We start from the raw sequence: 16,299 nt of genomic DNA, 5'->3' as shown, positions 1-16,299 counted from the left end.
GTTTGCATTCTTAGGATCACCTTGTCCCACCCAGCGTTGCAAGTCAGTAGGAAGGGCTCGGAGGTAGCGATCCATCACGACCTTCTCTAGGATTTGTGCAGGAGTAGAAGTGTCTGGCTCCAACCACTTTCTTGCCAAATGGATTAGGTCATACATCTGGGACCTCGCTGATTTGTCCAGACTGTAGCTCCAGTTGCGTACCCTCCGGGCACGGACTGCAGTAGTAACTCCTAGTCGGGCAAGCATCTCCTCTTTTAGCCGAGTATAGTCCTTAACCTCTTGCTCACTGAGGTCATAGTAGGCCTTTTGAGGTTCACCTGTTAAATAGGGCGCAATTACCTCTGCCCACTCAGCGGCTGGTAACTTCTCTCGCTCAGCCACGCGCTCAAATACTGTTAGATAGGCCTCAACATCGTCCTCAGCAGTCATCTTTTGCAGCGCTTTCTGCACAGTCCTTCTCCCAGAAAAAATCTCTGGAGCGGCTCCCTCCATTGTGGGTGGATTAGCAACCACAGGCGCCTCTCGATTTACTATCAGGTGCTCGATAAGTTGTTGTTGTGCAGCCATCATCTGCTGTTGTGCAGCCATGGACTGTTCATGTCGTCTATTGGCCTCTGTCTGCGCCTGCTGTTGTGCAGCCATCATCTGCTGTTGTTCAGCCATGGACTGTTCATGTCGTCTATTGGCCTCTGTCTGAGCCTGCTGTTGTTGCAAACTCACTTGCATAAACTGCTTCAGCATCTCCTCCATGTTGCTGGACTGTTTTTGGAGTGTAGTTGCAGCTTTCACCCAGGACATCAGCAGCTGTAGCCAAGTCTGTCCACACCGTTGCCCCTAGCAACCGCGTTGCCCGCTACCTCCACCAATTGTAAGGGATCTTCCCGGGGTAGGGTGTGTTTGGACACAGTTCACAGCAGACTTGGAATTTGATAAAGCAGATCTTGGCGTTTATTCGTGGTACAAACAGTCCAGCAAACAAAATATACAGCAACACCGTGCTTTCTAAGTACAACAAAAATAAAAGTCCTAGCCCGGCTGGGCGCTTACTAACAGGTTCTGCTCACCTATCTGACACTTACAAACACCGCGTCTTTCGCCTGGATATCGCAGGGTGAGTTTTAGCTCCAGCAGTGGCTGTGCTTGCAGCTTCCTTCAACACACAGATTGTTCATTCCCTGGCTGAGAAGCAATCACCTGCAGACCCTACAGAGCCTTTAGCTTCCCAGGCTAATTAGGATCCAAGCTCACCTGATCCCAAACCCAGAACTGGATCGGGGGATGTGGAATGACAGGTCCCTCTACCAAACCTACCTGCCATTCCATATAAACCCAGGCCCGGCAAAATTAAATAACAACTCAGCAGCATATCGCTGCTGAGAAACTGATCCATCCTGGATTTACCATCTCACACTGTGTAGCAACCTAGGTGAGATGTACACCCCCTCGATCACTTCTCCAGTGACATGTCTACAATATATATATATATATATATATATATATATATATATATATATACACACATACATACACTTATATACACACACACACACACGCAAATAAAAGGATACTGTAGTTCACGCCCTCCAATTAGATGATGTTATTGATTGTAATATATGTGAAACACCTCAGGTGTATACTCCCCAGGAAGTGCAGGACACACCATATTAACATATTAAAGTAATAATTGGATCTATAAGAAACAAAAATGTAAATAAAACATCAAATCTAGCACAAAATGCCTTTTGTAATAAATATCTATCGGAGGAAAAGGACAACATCATATCTACAATTCATACTTGATGGTATCCGGTTGTGAAGGTTAAAAATCCACCAAACCTGCGATATGTGTCACCACCACAAGGTGGATTTTTAACCTTTTCTAAACCATAAAAAATGAAAGATGATATATTGCCCAAAGGGTGATGTTTAAAATGCTTGGACACATTAGACAAACACTTTTCTGACGTATAGGATGCCTCATGTACACTTATCCTTGTCCTTAATGGTCTTCTAGTACATCCTACATACTGTAATTGGCAAGAGGTACATTCAACTGTATACACTACATTGCTGGTTCTACAATTGATGTAATCCCATACTGCAAAGTTTCTTCCAGTAGAACACGATCACACTACACCAGACTTTTCTGAAGTGCTTACCGCAAAACCAGGATCCTGTGGTGTGGAACCATGTTTTCTTGTAACTTCATGACTGGAAAAAACTGAGAGAAAGGATGCACCCAAGGTACTACTAGCACACCGGCTAGAAAACCTACAACCTGCTTCAAAAACAGGTGTCAGTTGACAAAATGGGAAGATGTTTACATATAATATCTTGAACCTGAATTGAATCTACACTAATACGTTGTGACAAAGGTGATGGGATTAGCTCCTAGCTCTCTGCTATTCTTTTGTTGTGAGTATTTCAGGAGAGTAGCTCTATCCCTATTCTTGGCCACATTTATGACTCTGTCTATATTTGTGTGCCTGTAATCTGGAGGACACCACATTACACTTCTCAGAGAAGCTGTCCATTGTAGAACAATTACATTTGGCCCTAATACATTCCCCCACCAGGACTGACCATATATTATGTGCCGGATGGCAACTAGAGGCCAATAGTAGTGAATTACCAGAACATGTTTTACGGTAAGTACGGATAAAGATATGCCCTGTAGAACCACATCCTTGTAAGGTAAGATCTAGAAAGTTTATGTTGCTTTGATAAGTATCAAAACTAAAGTTGAGGGGATTTTTATTGGCACACGTAACAAAACACTATCACTATCACTATGAGTGCCTTCCCATATAAGGAGCAGGTCATCTATATAATGACCATACCACTTTATATGGCTCAGAAAAGGATTGGAGGGAGAAAAAATAAAATTCTCTTCCCACCAATCTATATATAAATTTGCTAAAGAAGGGGAAAACTTAGCTCCCATTGAGGCACCTGTACATTGTAAATAAAAAACATGATCAAAAATAAAACAAATTGTGTCTCAACAAAAAATCAACAGTAAGTACAATGAGCTCTTTTAGTTCCTTGTTGTAAGAACTATGATGTTCGAAATAGAATCTCACTGTTTCCAATGCTAATTCATGCGGAATGCAGGGGTACAAAGATTTGACACCCATAGTAATCCAGCTAAAGGTGTCTACCCACTCAATACTTTGTATATTATCCAAAACAACTGAGGTGTCTCTGATATAGCCGGGATGTCTAATAACCAAAGGCTGTAAATACTGATCAACCCAGTGGCCCAGTCTCTCAAAAAGACACCACTGTTTTTTGTGCTATAATCGAAAAAAGAGTGAACATTTTGAAAAAAATATATATTTTACTTTCTGCTATAAAAAATGATCCAAGTTCAACCGCATCAGCTCCTGAACCAGAACGGTGCTACCATCCCGGGAAACTTTTCAACCTCCTGCACCTATCCTAACTCTTTCCCCTATTGTACCTCCTGGGTGTAGGCAATCTATAGTAAGCTCTATCGGACCACTCATCTTCACCATATTATGGATTTGCTCACACTCATATTTTCTCCTTTCACCCCACCCTCTTCTTTCTCTTCTCCCTTCTGTCTCCACTCTGACCAAAACTTTAATAGGGGTTACCATCTTCTCCCTAGATACAATCTGTTTTTGTGTTTCATTGCTACTGACTGTGCCAGCAATGCCAAACTGTTCATATAATATTATTTACCATATATGGCTGTAGGCATTCTCAACCATCGCCTCCCTGGTTTGACACGTGTCTTCAGAAGTTCAAAGTAATGATAAGATTGTTCATATCTTTGATACCACAAGTTAATAGCCAAGACAGATATTCCTGTATTCTATTCTCTTTCTGTGATCAATAAAAAAACGTTTTAACAAGAAAAAATTATCCAAATTTCATTTGTGTACAGTGTTGCATGACCGCACAATTGTCATTCAAAGTGTGACAGCGCTGAAAGCTGAAAATTGGCCTGGACAGGAAGGGTGTAAAAGTTCCCAGTATTAAAGCGTTTAAGGACCAATTCAGGTCAGTTGGGCAGGGTCAAACATTTTTAGTCTGTGAGCCTTACCTTTCTGAGATGAACTCTCTTCTCTCCATAGCTGGAGCAGTGCTAGTCAACAATACCTCTACCTCCACTGTGGAATGTATTCTATAGGATGGTAGCATATGATTTATGATTGCACAGTCAGAAGTCATCATCCTGCAGAGCACATCTGATGATGAAAGAATGGGTATTGTTGAATAGCACTGCTCAAACCAGCAAGTGACAAGCAACAGCCACACACTATCTCACAGCACATGCAGCATGTAACCCAGAGGAGGAGAGAGGAGCTTACTGATCCTGGCCATGGTTCCACCCCAACCATCAGCACCATGTGTGAGCGCAGGCAGTTATAGCTGCGGCATCCCACGAATAGTGCTTATAGGGTGGTGATTTTGTTGTTATCGGCTTTAAGACCCTTTAAACCCCTGGTGACCAACACATATGGTACTTTGCCAAAAGTCAATGTGACTAGCATAGCTGAAGATGTCTCAGATTACATGTGCAGTTTTGTGGTGGTCATGAGTTGGAGGCTAGAAATGAACATGACAAGATCTCATATTTTATAATTAGTTGAAAGTTTGAAGAATATATTGTGTTTGTGTACACTAATATAGTGTGCTTTTATGTGGAAATAAAGATTTAATAAACATTTACAGAAATATAGGCCATCATACAAAACTAAGACAATCTATTTAACTTTAGGTTCTGATTTAAAAAAAATATATTGTTTGTATAGTTTTGAGGGCCTTAGGCTGGGTTCACACTGATGTGGCCGTGGGTCACATCATGGAGTCCGGTGCATTCCTGTTCATCGATTCAGGTGAGAATCATGTCGGAATTTTCGCCTGAGTTAGCACCTGAAACAGAGTAAAAGACGCACGGGATCCTTTCCAATGCGGACCGCAGCCACCCCAAAGGTGTGTGAACCAGCTTGATCGAGAGTGGGTCACACTCTCCTGTCATGCGAATTGGATGCGGAGAAAACCCACATCTAATTCACATTAGTGTACACCCAGCCTTAGTCAGTTTTGAGCTAGTACTTAAAAAAAGAAATCCAGTGCAAAATGCTCATTGAGTATTGAATTTTTACTATCAATTTACTAATAAGGATGTATAAAATGCATTCACAAACTGCAGTGGAGGTGAATTCTTAGGCCGCGTACACACGCGCGGACTGTTCGCCCAACTTTGTCCGCTGAACAGTGTTTGGGCGGACAGTCCGCTCGTGTGTGGGCTTTCAGCGGACAGTTTCAGCGGACAGTTTGACGAACAAGGTTTTTCGGAAAGTCCGCTCGTGTGTAGGCTTGTTCGTCAAACAAAGTTGCGCGCATGCTCAGAAAGGATTTTCACGCCGAAAGTTATAATGCAGTGTATAGGACGTCGTATTTTTCGTCCCGTCGTACGTGCCGTTCACGTCATCGCGCGCGGTTTCAGCAAACTGTTCGTTCGTCGTGTGTGGCCATGTCCGTCCATGCTAATTTTGAGCGGACTGTTTGCCGAAACTGTTGGACGGACAAAGTTGGGCGAACAGTCCGCCCGTGTGTACGCGGCCTTATTCTGCTCCGAAGCACCGGAGTGGAAAGTGGAGAAAGCCTTGTCAGGCTGGATAAGACTCACGCTGCAGCTAGCTGGACTCAGATTGCAGACTGCTGACTCAGTACACAGGGGAGAGAAATCATCAGGTGTCAGTGCAGACAAACCTCCTGGATGATGTCACACACACACACAAGCTTCTGGGATGCCAATACGAAGAGACATGTTTCTGGGGGGTTTCCCCTTTTATCAGTCTCTCTAGAGCAGGGGTCTCCAAACTACGGCCCTACAGTTGTTCAGGAACTACAATTCCCATCATGCCTAGTCATGTCTGTGAATGTCAGAATTTTACAATACCTCATGGAACGTGTAGTTCCACAACAGCTGGAGGGCCGTAGGTTGGAGATCCCTGCTCTAGAGGGTTACCTGTGACTAAATGTAAAGCCAAATGTGTTATGAGTGCTAAAAACATTACCCCTTTCAGGGACAACTGCACAGTGGCCATAGTATCTGTTAAACAGCAATAGCAGCCTGAGGGTACAAATGGAGGTCAAACATCACCACCTTTGCCCCCAGGGGCAAAGGTGGTGATGTATTTATAAAAATGACAGTGTTGGTCAGTAAATAAATGAAGTGTAAATCTATAAAGTTGAGCCAGTAATATGTAGTTAAAGTGGAGTTCTGCCCCCCCCACCTACCTGTCCTGGAGTCCAGCGATATTGGCACCACAGCTGATGTTTCCATCAGCTGTCGGGTGCTGCTGTTTTATCTCATGATTACTGTGAAGTTGTGTGAATGCATCAATGCAGTGCATGTTATCTCAGCTTGCAGAGCTTGGATTCATTGAATGAGTTTACCAAAAAATGTAAATATTGCAGAATATACAGCCTCATGCTACAAGACTAAGCTCAATTTCATGCTGATCAAACTCAATTATTAATGTATCTTAAATACAAAACAAAAGCATTTTATTAAAAAAAGTTGATAAAAATCTAAAAAAAATTGATATAAATAAAAAAAAAAATCGGATTTTTTTGATTTTTTAAGAAAAATCATTGATTTATATCCACCCTTATTAGCGTTATTTTCTGGACACTGTTCAATGAATTTATTTTCTTTTGGTAAATATACTTAAGTGGGCCTGTACTCAAGTCTTAAAGTGGTTGTAAACCCCATTTATGAAATTTGACCTAGGCACATATAGTATATCTGTAGTGTTTACTTATCTCTCTTCAAAGCTCTGAGTGCAGTTTTTCTCTGGTGCTCTTTTCCATAAGATAGAAGTGAGTCACTTCTGACAAGTTCTCTGACACATGAGATAACAGCAGCTGGAAATTTGTGTTGTGGAGGGAACTTATGCCCTGTACACACAACTGGTTTTCCCTTCGGAATAAACTCTGAATTCCGCTAAAGCTGTCATACCAAATTCCGACCGTCAAGAACGAGGTGATGTACAACACGTCCGACAGGACTAGAAAAAGGAAGTTCAATAGTCAGTAGCCAATAGCTTCTGTCTCGTACTTGCTTCAGAGCATGCGTTCAGAGCATGCTTTAGCATTGCCAATAGGAATTAGTTCCGTCGGAAAAATATAGAACATGTTCTCCTTTTAGGTCCGTTAGAATTTTCGTCGTAAAAAATCTGATGGGGCATACACATGGTCGGAATATACGATGAAAATCTCCCGTCTGACCTTTTCTGTCGGAAATTCTGACCGTGTGTACGAGGCTTTAGAGGGAGATTAGCAGAGAGCTTGTCTATTCAGACTACAGCTCTGCATGCTCCTTCATTGCTCTGCCTATGTGTAGGGTAGCGGTGTGTCCCTTTCCTCCAATCAACTCTCACACAGGGTAAGCCCAGACTCCCCACCCACCGATAAAAGAGGACGAAATATTTCTAACACGATTTGCACTTTTCAAAGAGTATAGAACAGGGAAGACTGCAGAAATACAAGTAAAACCTAAAAATGTAGAAGGATTTGTATCACCTGAGGCTATTCACTTCACTGGGTATATGTGAGGGTTTACATCAACTTTAAATTAGAGCTAGGTTAATATTGTTGCTGGTTAGATGAATAAAGTAAAAGCAGGAAAAAAAAATATTATATTTCTTGGAGAAAATGCTGTTCTACACTCCCTCAAGTGTTGGGTCTTCAATTAAAAACCTAGCCCTATTATTGTTCCTTAGAGAACACATGAATAAATGCTTAGGTAAGGATTTTTATCCCTCTGTTATTTTTGTTATCCCTTCTGGCAAATATACTAACGTATTTTTAAATTGATTGTACAGGAAACAAACATTAATATTTACCTGCTCTGTGCAATGGTTTTGTACAGAACAGTGCTGATTCTCCTCTTCTGGGGTCCTCCACCTGCACTCCGGGTCCCTCCCCCCTTCTGAGTGCCCCCATAGCAAGCCACTTGCTATGGGGGCACATGTGCAGACTCAATCCCAAGCTAAGCTCTGTTTGTCTATTGACACACACACCGCAGCTTGGCCCCACCCCTCGGTCCTTCCTCACAGGCTTTGATTGACAGCAGCAGGAGCAAATTGCTCCTGCTGCTGCCTTCATGTCCAATGGAGAGAGAATGGTATAGGAGAGAGCCGCTGCTCTTGACCACAGCACGGGATCAAGATAAGGCTCATGTAAGTAAGGGGTGGGAGCTGGGGGGAATAGTTTAACACATTAAATGCATTAAGATAAAAAACCTTCTGCCTTTAGAACCATTTAATGATTGAATTCAAATGGAACATTGGTCTAACAGAGAAATAAGCAGTTGAAATCCATTTACGTGACCTACTTTACCTGGCTATTAAATATTTTTAAAGATGGAATGTTTTTCGGTTTTTTTTTGGAATATTTTCATATAGTTATTCTGGTCCAGCTTGAACTAATGTAACTATGTATATACCATACCTGGCCGATGCCCCTGGAACATGGAAATCATAGGCACTGCTACTCCAGTGATCTCCACCAGCTTCCAGGTCCTGTGCTGATTGGCCAGCCTGCAGCATTGTGAACACAGGAGATCAGCCGCTCAGCACAGGCACCATTGAGAGTGGTGGTTAGGCAGAGCAGCGATGGCACCAGGAAATTCCAGTGGAGTTGGCCAGGTATGGTATCAGCCAAGATGGACCAATAAAACGATGTAAATGTACCTATGTACAGTATTCTGTTGCTGCACTACACCTTCCTATGACACCTTTTCTGCTTACTGGAGTATTGAAAGACTACCATTACACTGCGGAAGCTATTCCTGTGCTCCCCTACTCCTATAAAATGCCACTTCTAAAAACATGTTGTGTAATGCGTTGAACCATTTTCTTACAGTGCAAAACTTCCCAGTTTCATTTTGATAAAGTGAAAGATAGGGATTGTTTTAACAAAACAGAATAATACATTTTAGGGAGTAGTATAGGCAGGATTTTTGAATGCATATCCTTTTTTTAATGAAAGCATACATATGTGAAAAATATATATATAGAAGTGGTCACTTAGTTTTTGATTAAAACAAATATTTCAGCAATCTTTAGGTATATAAAAGTTGTAATGAATACACATAACAAAAAAGAATGTATATATTATTGAGACTGGGTACATAAATCAATTCTTTACAGTCGGAAAAGCCTGGCTGTGATTTCAAGCCAAGAGTAGATGACTGCCCTGAGTATTTATGCAGACTACTAACTTCTGTCAACCTTGTCACTACTTCCTGCAGAGTAGGGGAAATATAATACTGGAGACGTTTTAGAGACTTTGGCTTTAGTTTAGGACATCGTGTCATGTGCCTGGCAAGTTCATTTTGACCTATTGATATTTTATGCAGCACCTCTCACAAAAATTAAATAAATAATAAAGCAACTATACAAATCTTGTATTACACCATGATACAGAGTAGAATCCATATTTGCAATAGGAAATCATACATTTTATTTATGTTAAAAATAAGATGTCAAGTTCCTGCCTTTGCACAGTCCCTGTGTTAAGGCCAATCAGAACACACCCTAAGCCAAGAATTAAGCAACATTACATATGGTGGCGCCCACAGACTTTTGTCACCTGCCCCCTTTTGCTTTGTCAGGATTGGTCAACAATTAGGCAAGCACCGGCAAAAGAAATAAAGAGGAAGGTTAGGCTGACAAGCCTCACCTTCCTTTACATACCTCATGCCGCCAACAAGTGCTGGCAGCCTGCAGACATGCGCTCATTAGCACCAGACTCTTTGCTAGCTGAAGTATTGAACAGCTATGGATGGGGGGCTGCTCTGTTTGACATAGCAGCTAGCATTGCAGGGAACCTAAGAGGATGGTACAAAGAACTAAATACTGTAAAATTAAAAGGGGATACTTTGTCTTCTAAGATTTGAAGATGAATGTGTAACCACTAAAAACAGTGCATTTCAATTAGTCATGCTAAATGTCCCATGCTTGGGCACTTTTAGAATTATTAAAACTTTAATAAATTGAAACTGTATTATTGTCCTCTTCTTTTTCTTTTTTTTTTAGACAATACCAAGGATAAAGCAGCTGCAGCAATCGGAGAAGATCCAAAGTCTAAAAAAGACTGATGTTTATTGAGGTGGATGCATGCTCACCTACGAAGATAATTAAGAAAGGTGTTGTGAATATGATGATGAATATACTAAAGAAAAAAAAATTAACTATACAATACATTTATTATTCCTAATCAAGCCCTTATTTTATATAGAAAATACAAGTGTTTATATAGAAAATACAAGTGTTTCATATAACTGAAAAAGAGAAAAGAGACAGACATATTTTAGCATTGCTTCCAACCTAACCTAGAAGCTCTAGGATATTATGGCAGTGGCGGCTGGTGGTTCTTTGTTTGGGGGGGAGACAGACATCCTCCTCCCCCCTTGGCACCACTACCCCCCCCGCTGTTTGCCGGTCCACTTACCCGATCGGTGGGCACATCAGGGATCACAGGGCAGGGGGACAGGCTGCGGCAGGCATCTTGCAGTGTCTTCTGTGTCCTCTTCCCTTCTGAGATCACAGTGGCTTCCGGCGTGCATCGCCTCCCCTCATCTTGGGCATCCAATAGGATCGCCTGACCTTTCAGCCAATCGGGAAATGGGTAACAGACCCACACTTCCTGATTGGCGGAGAGGCGATTCAGTGTTAGAAAAGCACATTTTCATTTGCTTTTCTAACACATCTGGGTGGACTCCGAGCGCAATGCTCTGCACTTCGAGTTCACCCTATTTTGAAGCCTATTAGAGCCTATGGCTCTAATCAGGTGGTTAAAAAAACACTCTTGTAATTCAGGTGCCCGGCATCCAAAAAGGGGCCAGACACCTGAATAGGGGCTGCAGCATCAGCCATGTGTGCATGAATCTATCCATTAACCATTTATTTTAACCAATCTATGCAATGCATGAATCTATCCATTAACCATATAGGGGGTGGTCAGGATAGAGGGGGCAGCACCCGTGCACTCTTAATGCAAGAGTCACCCCTGTATTATGGCAATGGAGAAGTGGGTGGGCAAGATATTGTAATTCTGTAAAAGCAATAATGTCTATTAGTAATTAATCTTAATAACCGGCAAGAAACACTGTCATTTTGATACACATGTGACATTATCCTAATAAGCTGTCACACCACCAATGTCCAGGTTTCATAGAAAGTTAATAAAATACAATGAAATACAAGTAGGTTAGTTTCTCCAAATGGTCGTTTTGAAGTTTTAGGTACTTAATGGTCCCTTTTTTTTCTTGCTTATTTATTTAGATGATAAAATTATAACATGGGCACTCTGACACCCATAGGCACAGACCTACTGTGCCTTAGGCTTAAAGTTGAACTCCAGGCAAAATGTTTCACTTTTGTTTAAGATAGAATATGTAGAGTAAGATATTTTGTCCTTTTTGTGTGCAACTGGAGATATTTTCCTTATTAGCTGGCCAAGCGTGCAGGCCTACATGAGTATTAGCGATGAGCAAATTTGCCTGGGTTTGGTTTGCAAATAGGTTTGGAAATCTTGCTTGAAGTTTGCAAACTTTTCAGCGAATTTTATTGAGGTCCATGGGGACATAAAATGGTTATTCAACTCTGGCCATTTGTAGGACTAATAAGCAAAAGACAAACAAAAGACAGTGGACGCTGGACACTGCCATGGAACATGCACCAATTTCAACACTTAAATAGATAATTAAAAGGTACATATATCTCTCCCCATAGAGAAATTTTAGATCTCCCTAACAGCTTCATAAAATAAGATTGGGTTATCAATTCCTTCAAATTATTGACTCTTGTGACATGTTACATTATAAATTGTTCTTTAGACCTAGTGGTGAAACTTTTCGAGACCAACAGTTCAAACAACAAATTTCCTTGGGATTCACCGCCAGCCCGAACCTCATCCCCAATAATTAGATATGAATTTAATGGATTGATCATTAGACTCTCACACAAAACAGTTGTTGGTAAATTGTAAAAAGATGGTACAAAAATTAAACAGTTAGAATGCAATGTGTATGGCCAAGACTGCAACAAAGCCCTACAGAGGTTTCAAATCATGCCCACAATATTTGAAACAATAGTAAGCAAACAGGAACATTTTAGCTTATGAAGATAGTTCTATTTAATGCTTATACTGGTATTGTAAAATCTAAACTTTTACCTTATTACATTTTTTATAAGCACTTGTAAAGTATTTCATTACATAGAGAAAAATATCAAATTAAATTATGCATATATAATTGTATAACTTTTGGATATTTTTTCTGATGGAAAAAAAAGGCAATGCATTTGTAATTTTTCGTTTGTTGCATGTAACATGATTATGCAACTCCCTAAACAAGAAGCATATGAATGATGATCTTAAAATATACGTTTCTTAGTAAAATGAAAGTTACTTTAATCAAAGAATTCTTATGACTGTTGTATGCCACGTGGCAGCATGCGCATGTTAAAAAGGGCTTTGCACCTTGTAGAAAAAGGAGGTAACTCATTTACATTGTCTTTATTGCAGACCCAACACACAAACCTTTAACAATAAAGAGATACTTGTCTATGTAGCTAGCAATGCACTAGTAGAATGCTGTTGAAAGTTTTTTTTAATTTTAAGAACGTTCCTTTCATTTTCTAATCATTAGTGGGGTAAAACCAATGTTCGTTTTCATCCGTAGTGACAAGAAAACTTGGAGCAAGATTGGAACATGTTTATAGAATGAATTTCTAATAGTGAATGTGGTTTATTTGCATACTGGGCTGTACCTTGAAGAAGGGAACATACCCCAAAAGCTTGTCCTAAAATTTTATGTTAGTGCAAATAAAAAAGGTATCACGGACAGCACTCAATTGTTTCTGTCACAACTGCACTAATACAGCTACCATCACCTCATGTTTTCAAATACGATGATGAGGATTTTTGCATGAATGTCCGTATGAACATTTGTTTGAAAATCTACCAGTATATGGCCATCTTATGCCTAGCACAGAATGTCCACAGGTTCCTAAAGGTACAACTTGTACAAACATTTTTTGGAATCTCTGCAAGTGTAGTGGTGATACATTCAAGCTGCATATAATGACAACATACAAGCACACATTATTTTCTATACAGAAACAGTTTTTCTGTTTTGTTATTTTGTTTTATTTATATAGGAAATAAAATCGACAGAAATGTACAAGCTACATATAATTACATCATTCTGGGCTTATATCAATGTAATTTTGGAATGGGTTCAGACTTAATTGGATCCGAAGATGTATATAGCTAAAAATGAAAAACGTTTGTCCTTTATAGTTCTGTAAGTACAGTATGCCAGATGTACAGTATGCCCTGGTTAATGTGGCTTTGCGCACAGTTTTGTTTGGGTTTCTAAATGTGGCAAAGATTATTCTTGTCTGTGCCACACAGTTTCTATATGTTTGAGAAGACGTAAAAAATGTAAATAAAATAATATTGATGATTTACATTGCAGTTTTATATAGGTAAAATTCTCTATGTAAAGGTGGTACATGTGTATAGCCTGATTTGTATTGTAAATAATATTTGCAGCATTTTTTTTAAATCTATGAACCAAATGTACATCGGCAAATTGTCAATACCACATTATAAAATAAAACGTAATAAATGTTGTCCTATATATTAAGCATAATCCTATCAATGTATGTTGAAATAAAGCTGTTCTTAACAAAATACCAGAGCTTCATTGCTTATTCTGGAAAAATTCTAGTTACATGTTTGCTATACTGGCTAACTATACATGTTACATGTTTGCTATACTGGCTTCAACACTTATTAAGTGTTCTTGCATAGCAAGACCACTTACCGTATATACTCGAGTATAGGTCGACTCGAATATAAGCCGAGGCCCCTAATTTACCACAAAAAAACTGGGAAAACGTATTGACTCGTGTATAAGCCGAGGGTGAGACATGCAGCAGCTACTGTTACAGCTTAAAAGAGTGGAAAAGAGGGTCAACAATGCCCATCTGCAGCTGTATACCTCCCTGTGTCCATCCCTGTGTCCATCCCTGTGACCATCCCTGTGTCCATTGCAGCCTACCTGTGTCCTGTGCATGCCTCCGTGTGCCAATCTGCAGCCTCTGTGTCCTTCTGCAGCCTCTGTGTCCTTCTGCAGCCTCTGTGTGCCATTTTGCACCGATCTGCATGTATAAAAAACATACGGCGGCCATGCCATTCAAAAGCCGCACCTCTCCTCCTCGTCTGTGACAGACGGCGGCCATTCCACTGTTCAAAAGCCACGCCTCCGTCTGTGATAGGCGGAACACTCAATTTCCCAGCAGTCAGTGTTCCGCCTATCACGGACATCCTCTCATCCTCGTCCGTAGTATGAGGATGAGCGGATGTCCGTGATAGGCGGACCACTGACTGCTGGGAAATTGAGTGTTCCGCCTATCACAGACAGGGAGGCGCGGCTTTTGAATAGTGGAATGGCCGTCGTCTGTCTGCACGACACGCCGATTGGGTAGGCAGATGGCGGTGACTCGAGTATAAGCCGAGGGGGGCACTTTCAGCCTAAAAAAAGGGTCTGAAAATCTCGGCTTACACTCGAGTATATACGGTACTGTTATCTCACATATGTATTATTATTATTATAGCCAAATTTACCACCCTAACTCCTCCCACAGCTTTTACACTACATACACAGTAATATACCAAAACGTGCGGATTGTTACCGATTGGTGTGTTATTACTTTGGGGAATGTTTTGCCGAATGGTTCATGAAATACAGTCCTTTTTCGCGTTAATTTGTTCAATGGGAATGAATGGCGAAATGTTCAAAACTAAAGTGGAAGGTGACAAAAGCTGACAACTCCATGATCAGCCAAAATGCTATGACCAGCCAAAACATTATGACCAGCCAAAACATTATGACCCCCCCCCCCCCCCCCCATGAAAAAAAAAATAATGATTAAAAAAGTAAAAAATGTTGAAAAAAAAAATATTTTGAAGAAAAAATTTTTGAAAAAAAATAATAATTTTTGAAAAAAAAAAATTTTTGAAAAAAATTTTTTTCTGCTCTTTCACCTAATGATGGGACTTCTTCAACTTTTTTACTACTATATATACTTTTTAAAATATTAAGCTTTTTAACACTTTTCACAGTTACTCCAGCCACTGCAACCACACAACAGTTACTCAAGCCACTCCACCCAGTTACTCTGCCCACTCCAGTAGGTGGAGGCAAGAACACTTCACACAATTTCCCCAGAAATTTTAGCTTTTCTAGTTGAATAACTAACCCAAAACAAGTATGCATATCAGGTAAAGTCAAAATTCCTTATCCACATGGTTGTTACAGTCCAGTCACACAAAACACTGAAACAGGCGAAAACATCTTAAATGAGAAAAGTCTGCAGTTTGAGTTTGTCAAAATGTGGGACAGTCCTGCACAATTCGGGACTGTTGTCAGATATGCTGAAGCAGCTGTGCATAGTAGCCAATCAGCTTCTAGCCTCAGTTTATATAGTTAAAGGCTTTTTTTTTCTTTTTTTTTTTTCCTTCTAAATGACAGCACCCCTATTACCAATATAGCATTCATGTACTTTTTTTGAAAAATAACAAAGCTTTCCATAAATTCTACAGACACGTACCTTGCTGTCCTTTATCCATGTTTCCAAATGTATCTATTGCTTCTGTCTTACGTCCTTACAGACTGTAGATCATGACACAGGAAGGAGTTGAATAGCTGACCTCATTAGCACACACCCTGCATCATCCACCCTCAGCTGCATGTTTTTTAAATGAAATGCAATCAATCAGTGATCACCCTTCTCACAAAATACACAATCAGATTGCATAGTGTATGACCATTTTTATACAAGCACATAGAAGGGAGTGGACAGAAACACTCAGCTGTCAAGCCCCATTCACATCTCTGCATATCTGGAACTCGCATTTCCACATGTGTGGTTTTTTTTTAGCGAGGGAGGAGGCGTTTTGGAGCATTTTCACTCATCACACATGGGGAAGCCCATCCACCTGAATGGGCTGCCTTACACACAGCAACCACCCCAAAGAAGTTTCAGAACTTTTTTTAGAATGGAGCTGGTGTATTTTTCACAGCGATTTTTGGTGCAGCGCATTTCTGCAATGCAAGGAAACACACAGGATATTGTACAATTAGATTGGATAGTGTATGGCCATCTTTGTACACCTAAAATTACTATTTGCCCTTTCAGTGCCATTAATTGTTAACGGCACACTAAACACAGGCGCAAA

At 40.5% G+C, this 16,299-nt stretch overlaps 1 protein-coding gene across 2 annotated transcripts in view; it reads left to right on the top strand.

The window, feature by feature from the left end:
- Positions 1-13,749, top strand: part of LOC143983566 (uncharacterized) — a 61,927-nt gene extending 48,178 nt beyond the window's left edge. For both annotated transcript variants that reach the window (XM_077483377.1, XM_077483378.1), the window contains exon 4: positions 10,086-13,749. In XM_077483377.1, the coding sequence (XP_077339503.1) occupies positions 10,086-10,147 (62 nt within the window). In that variant the 3' untranslated portion in view covers positions 10,148-13,749. The remainder of the gene's footprint in view (positions 1-10,085) is intronic.
- The last annotated feature ends 2,550 nt before the right edge of the window (positions 13,750-16,299 follow it).

The sequence above is a fragment of the Lithobates pipiens genome, unplaced genomic scaffold (genome assembly GCF_037356315.1).
Source record: "Lithobates pipiens isolate NorthernLeopardFrog02 unplaced genomic scaffold, aLitPip1_a1.2 Scaffold_16, whole genome shotgun sequence".
NCBI classification, from domain to species: domain Eukaryota; kingdom Metazoa; phylum Chordata; class Amphibia; order Anura; family Ranidae; genus Lithobates; species Lithobates pipiens.
The sequence above is the reverse complement of the archived record's forward strand: the minus strand, read 5'-3'. Positions and strand labels throughout refer to the sequence as shown.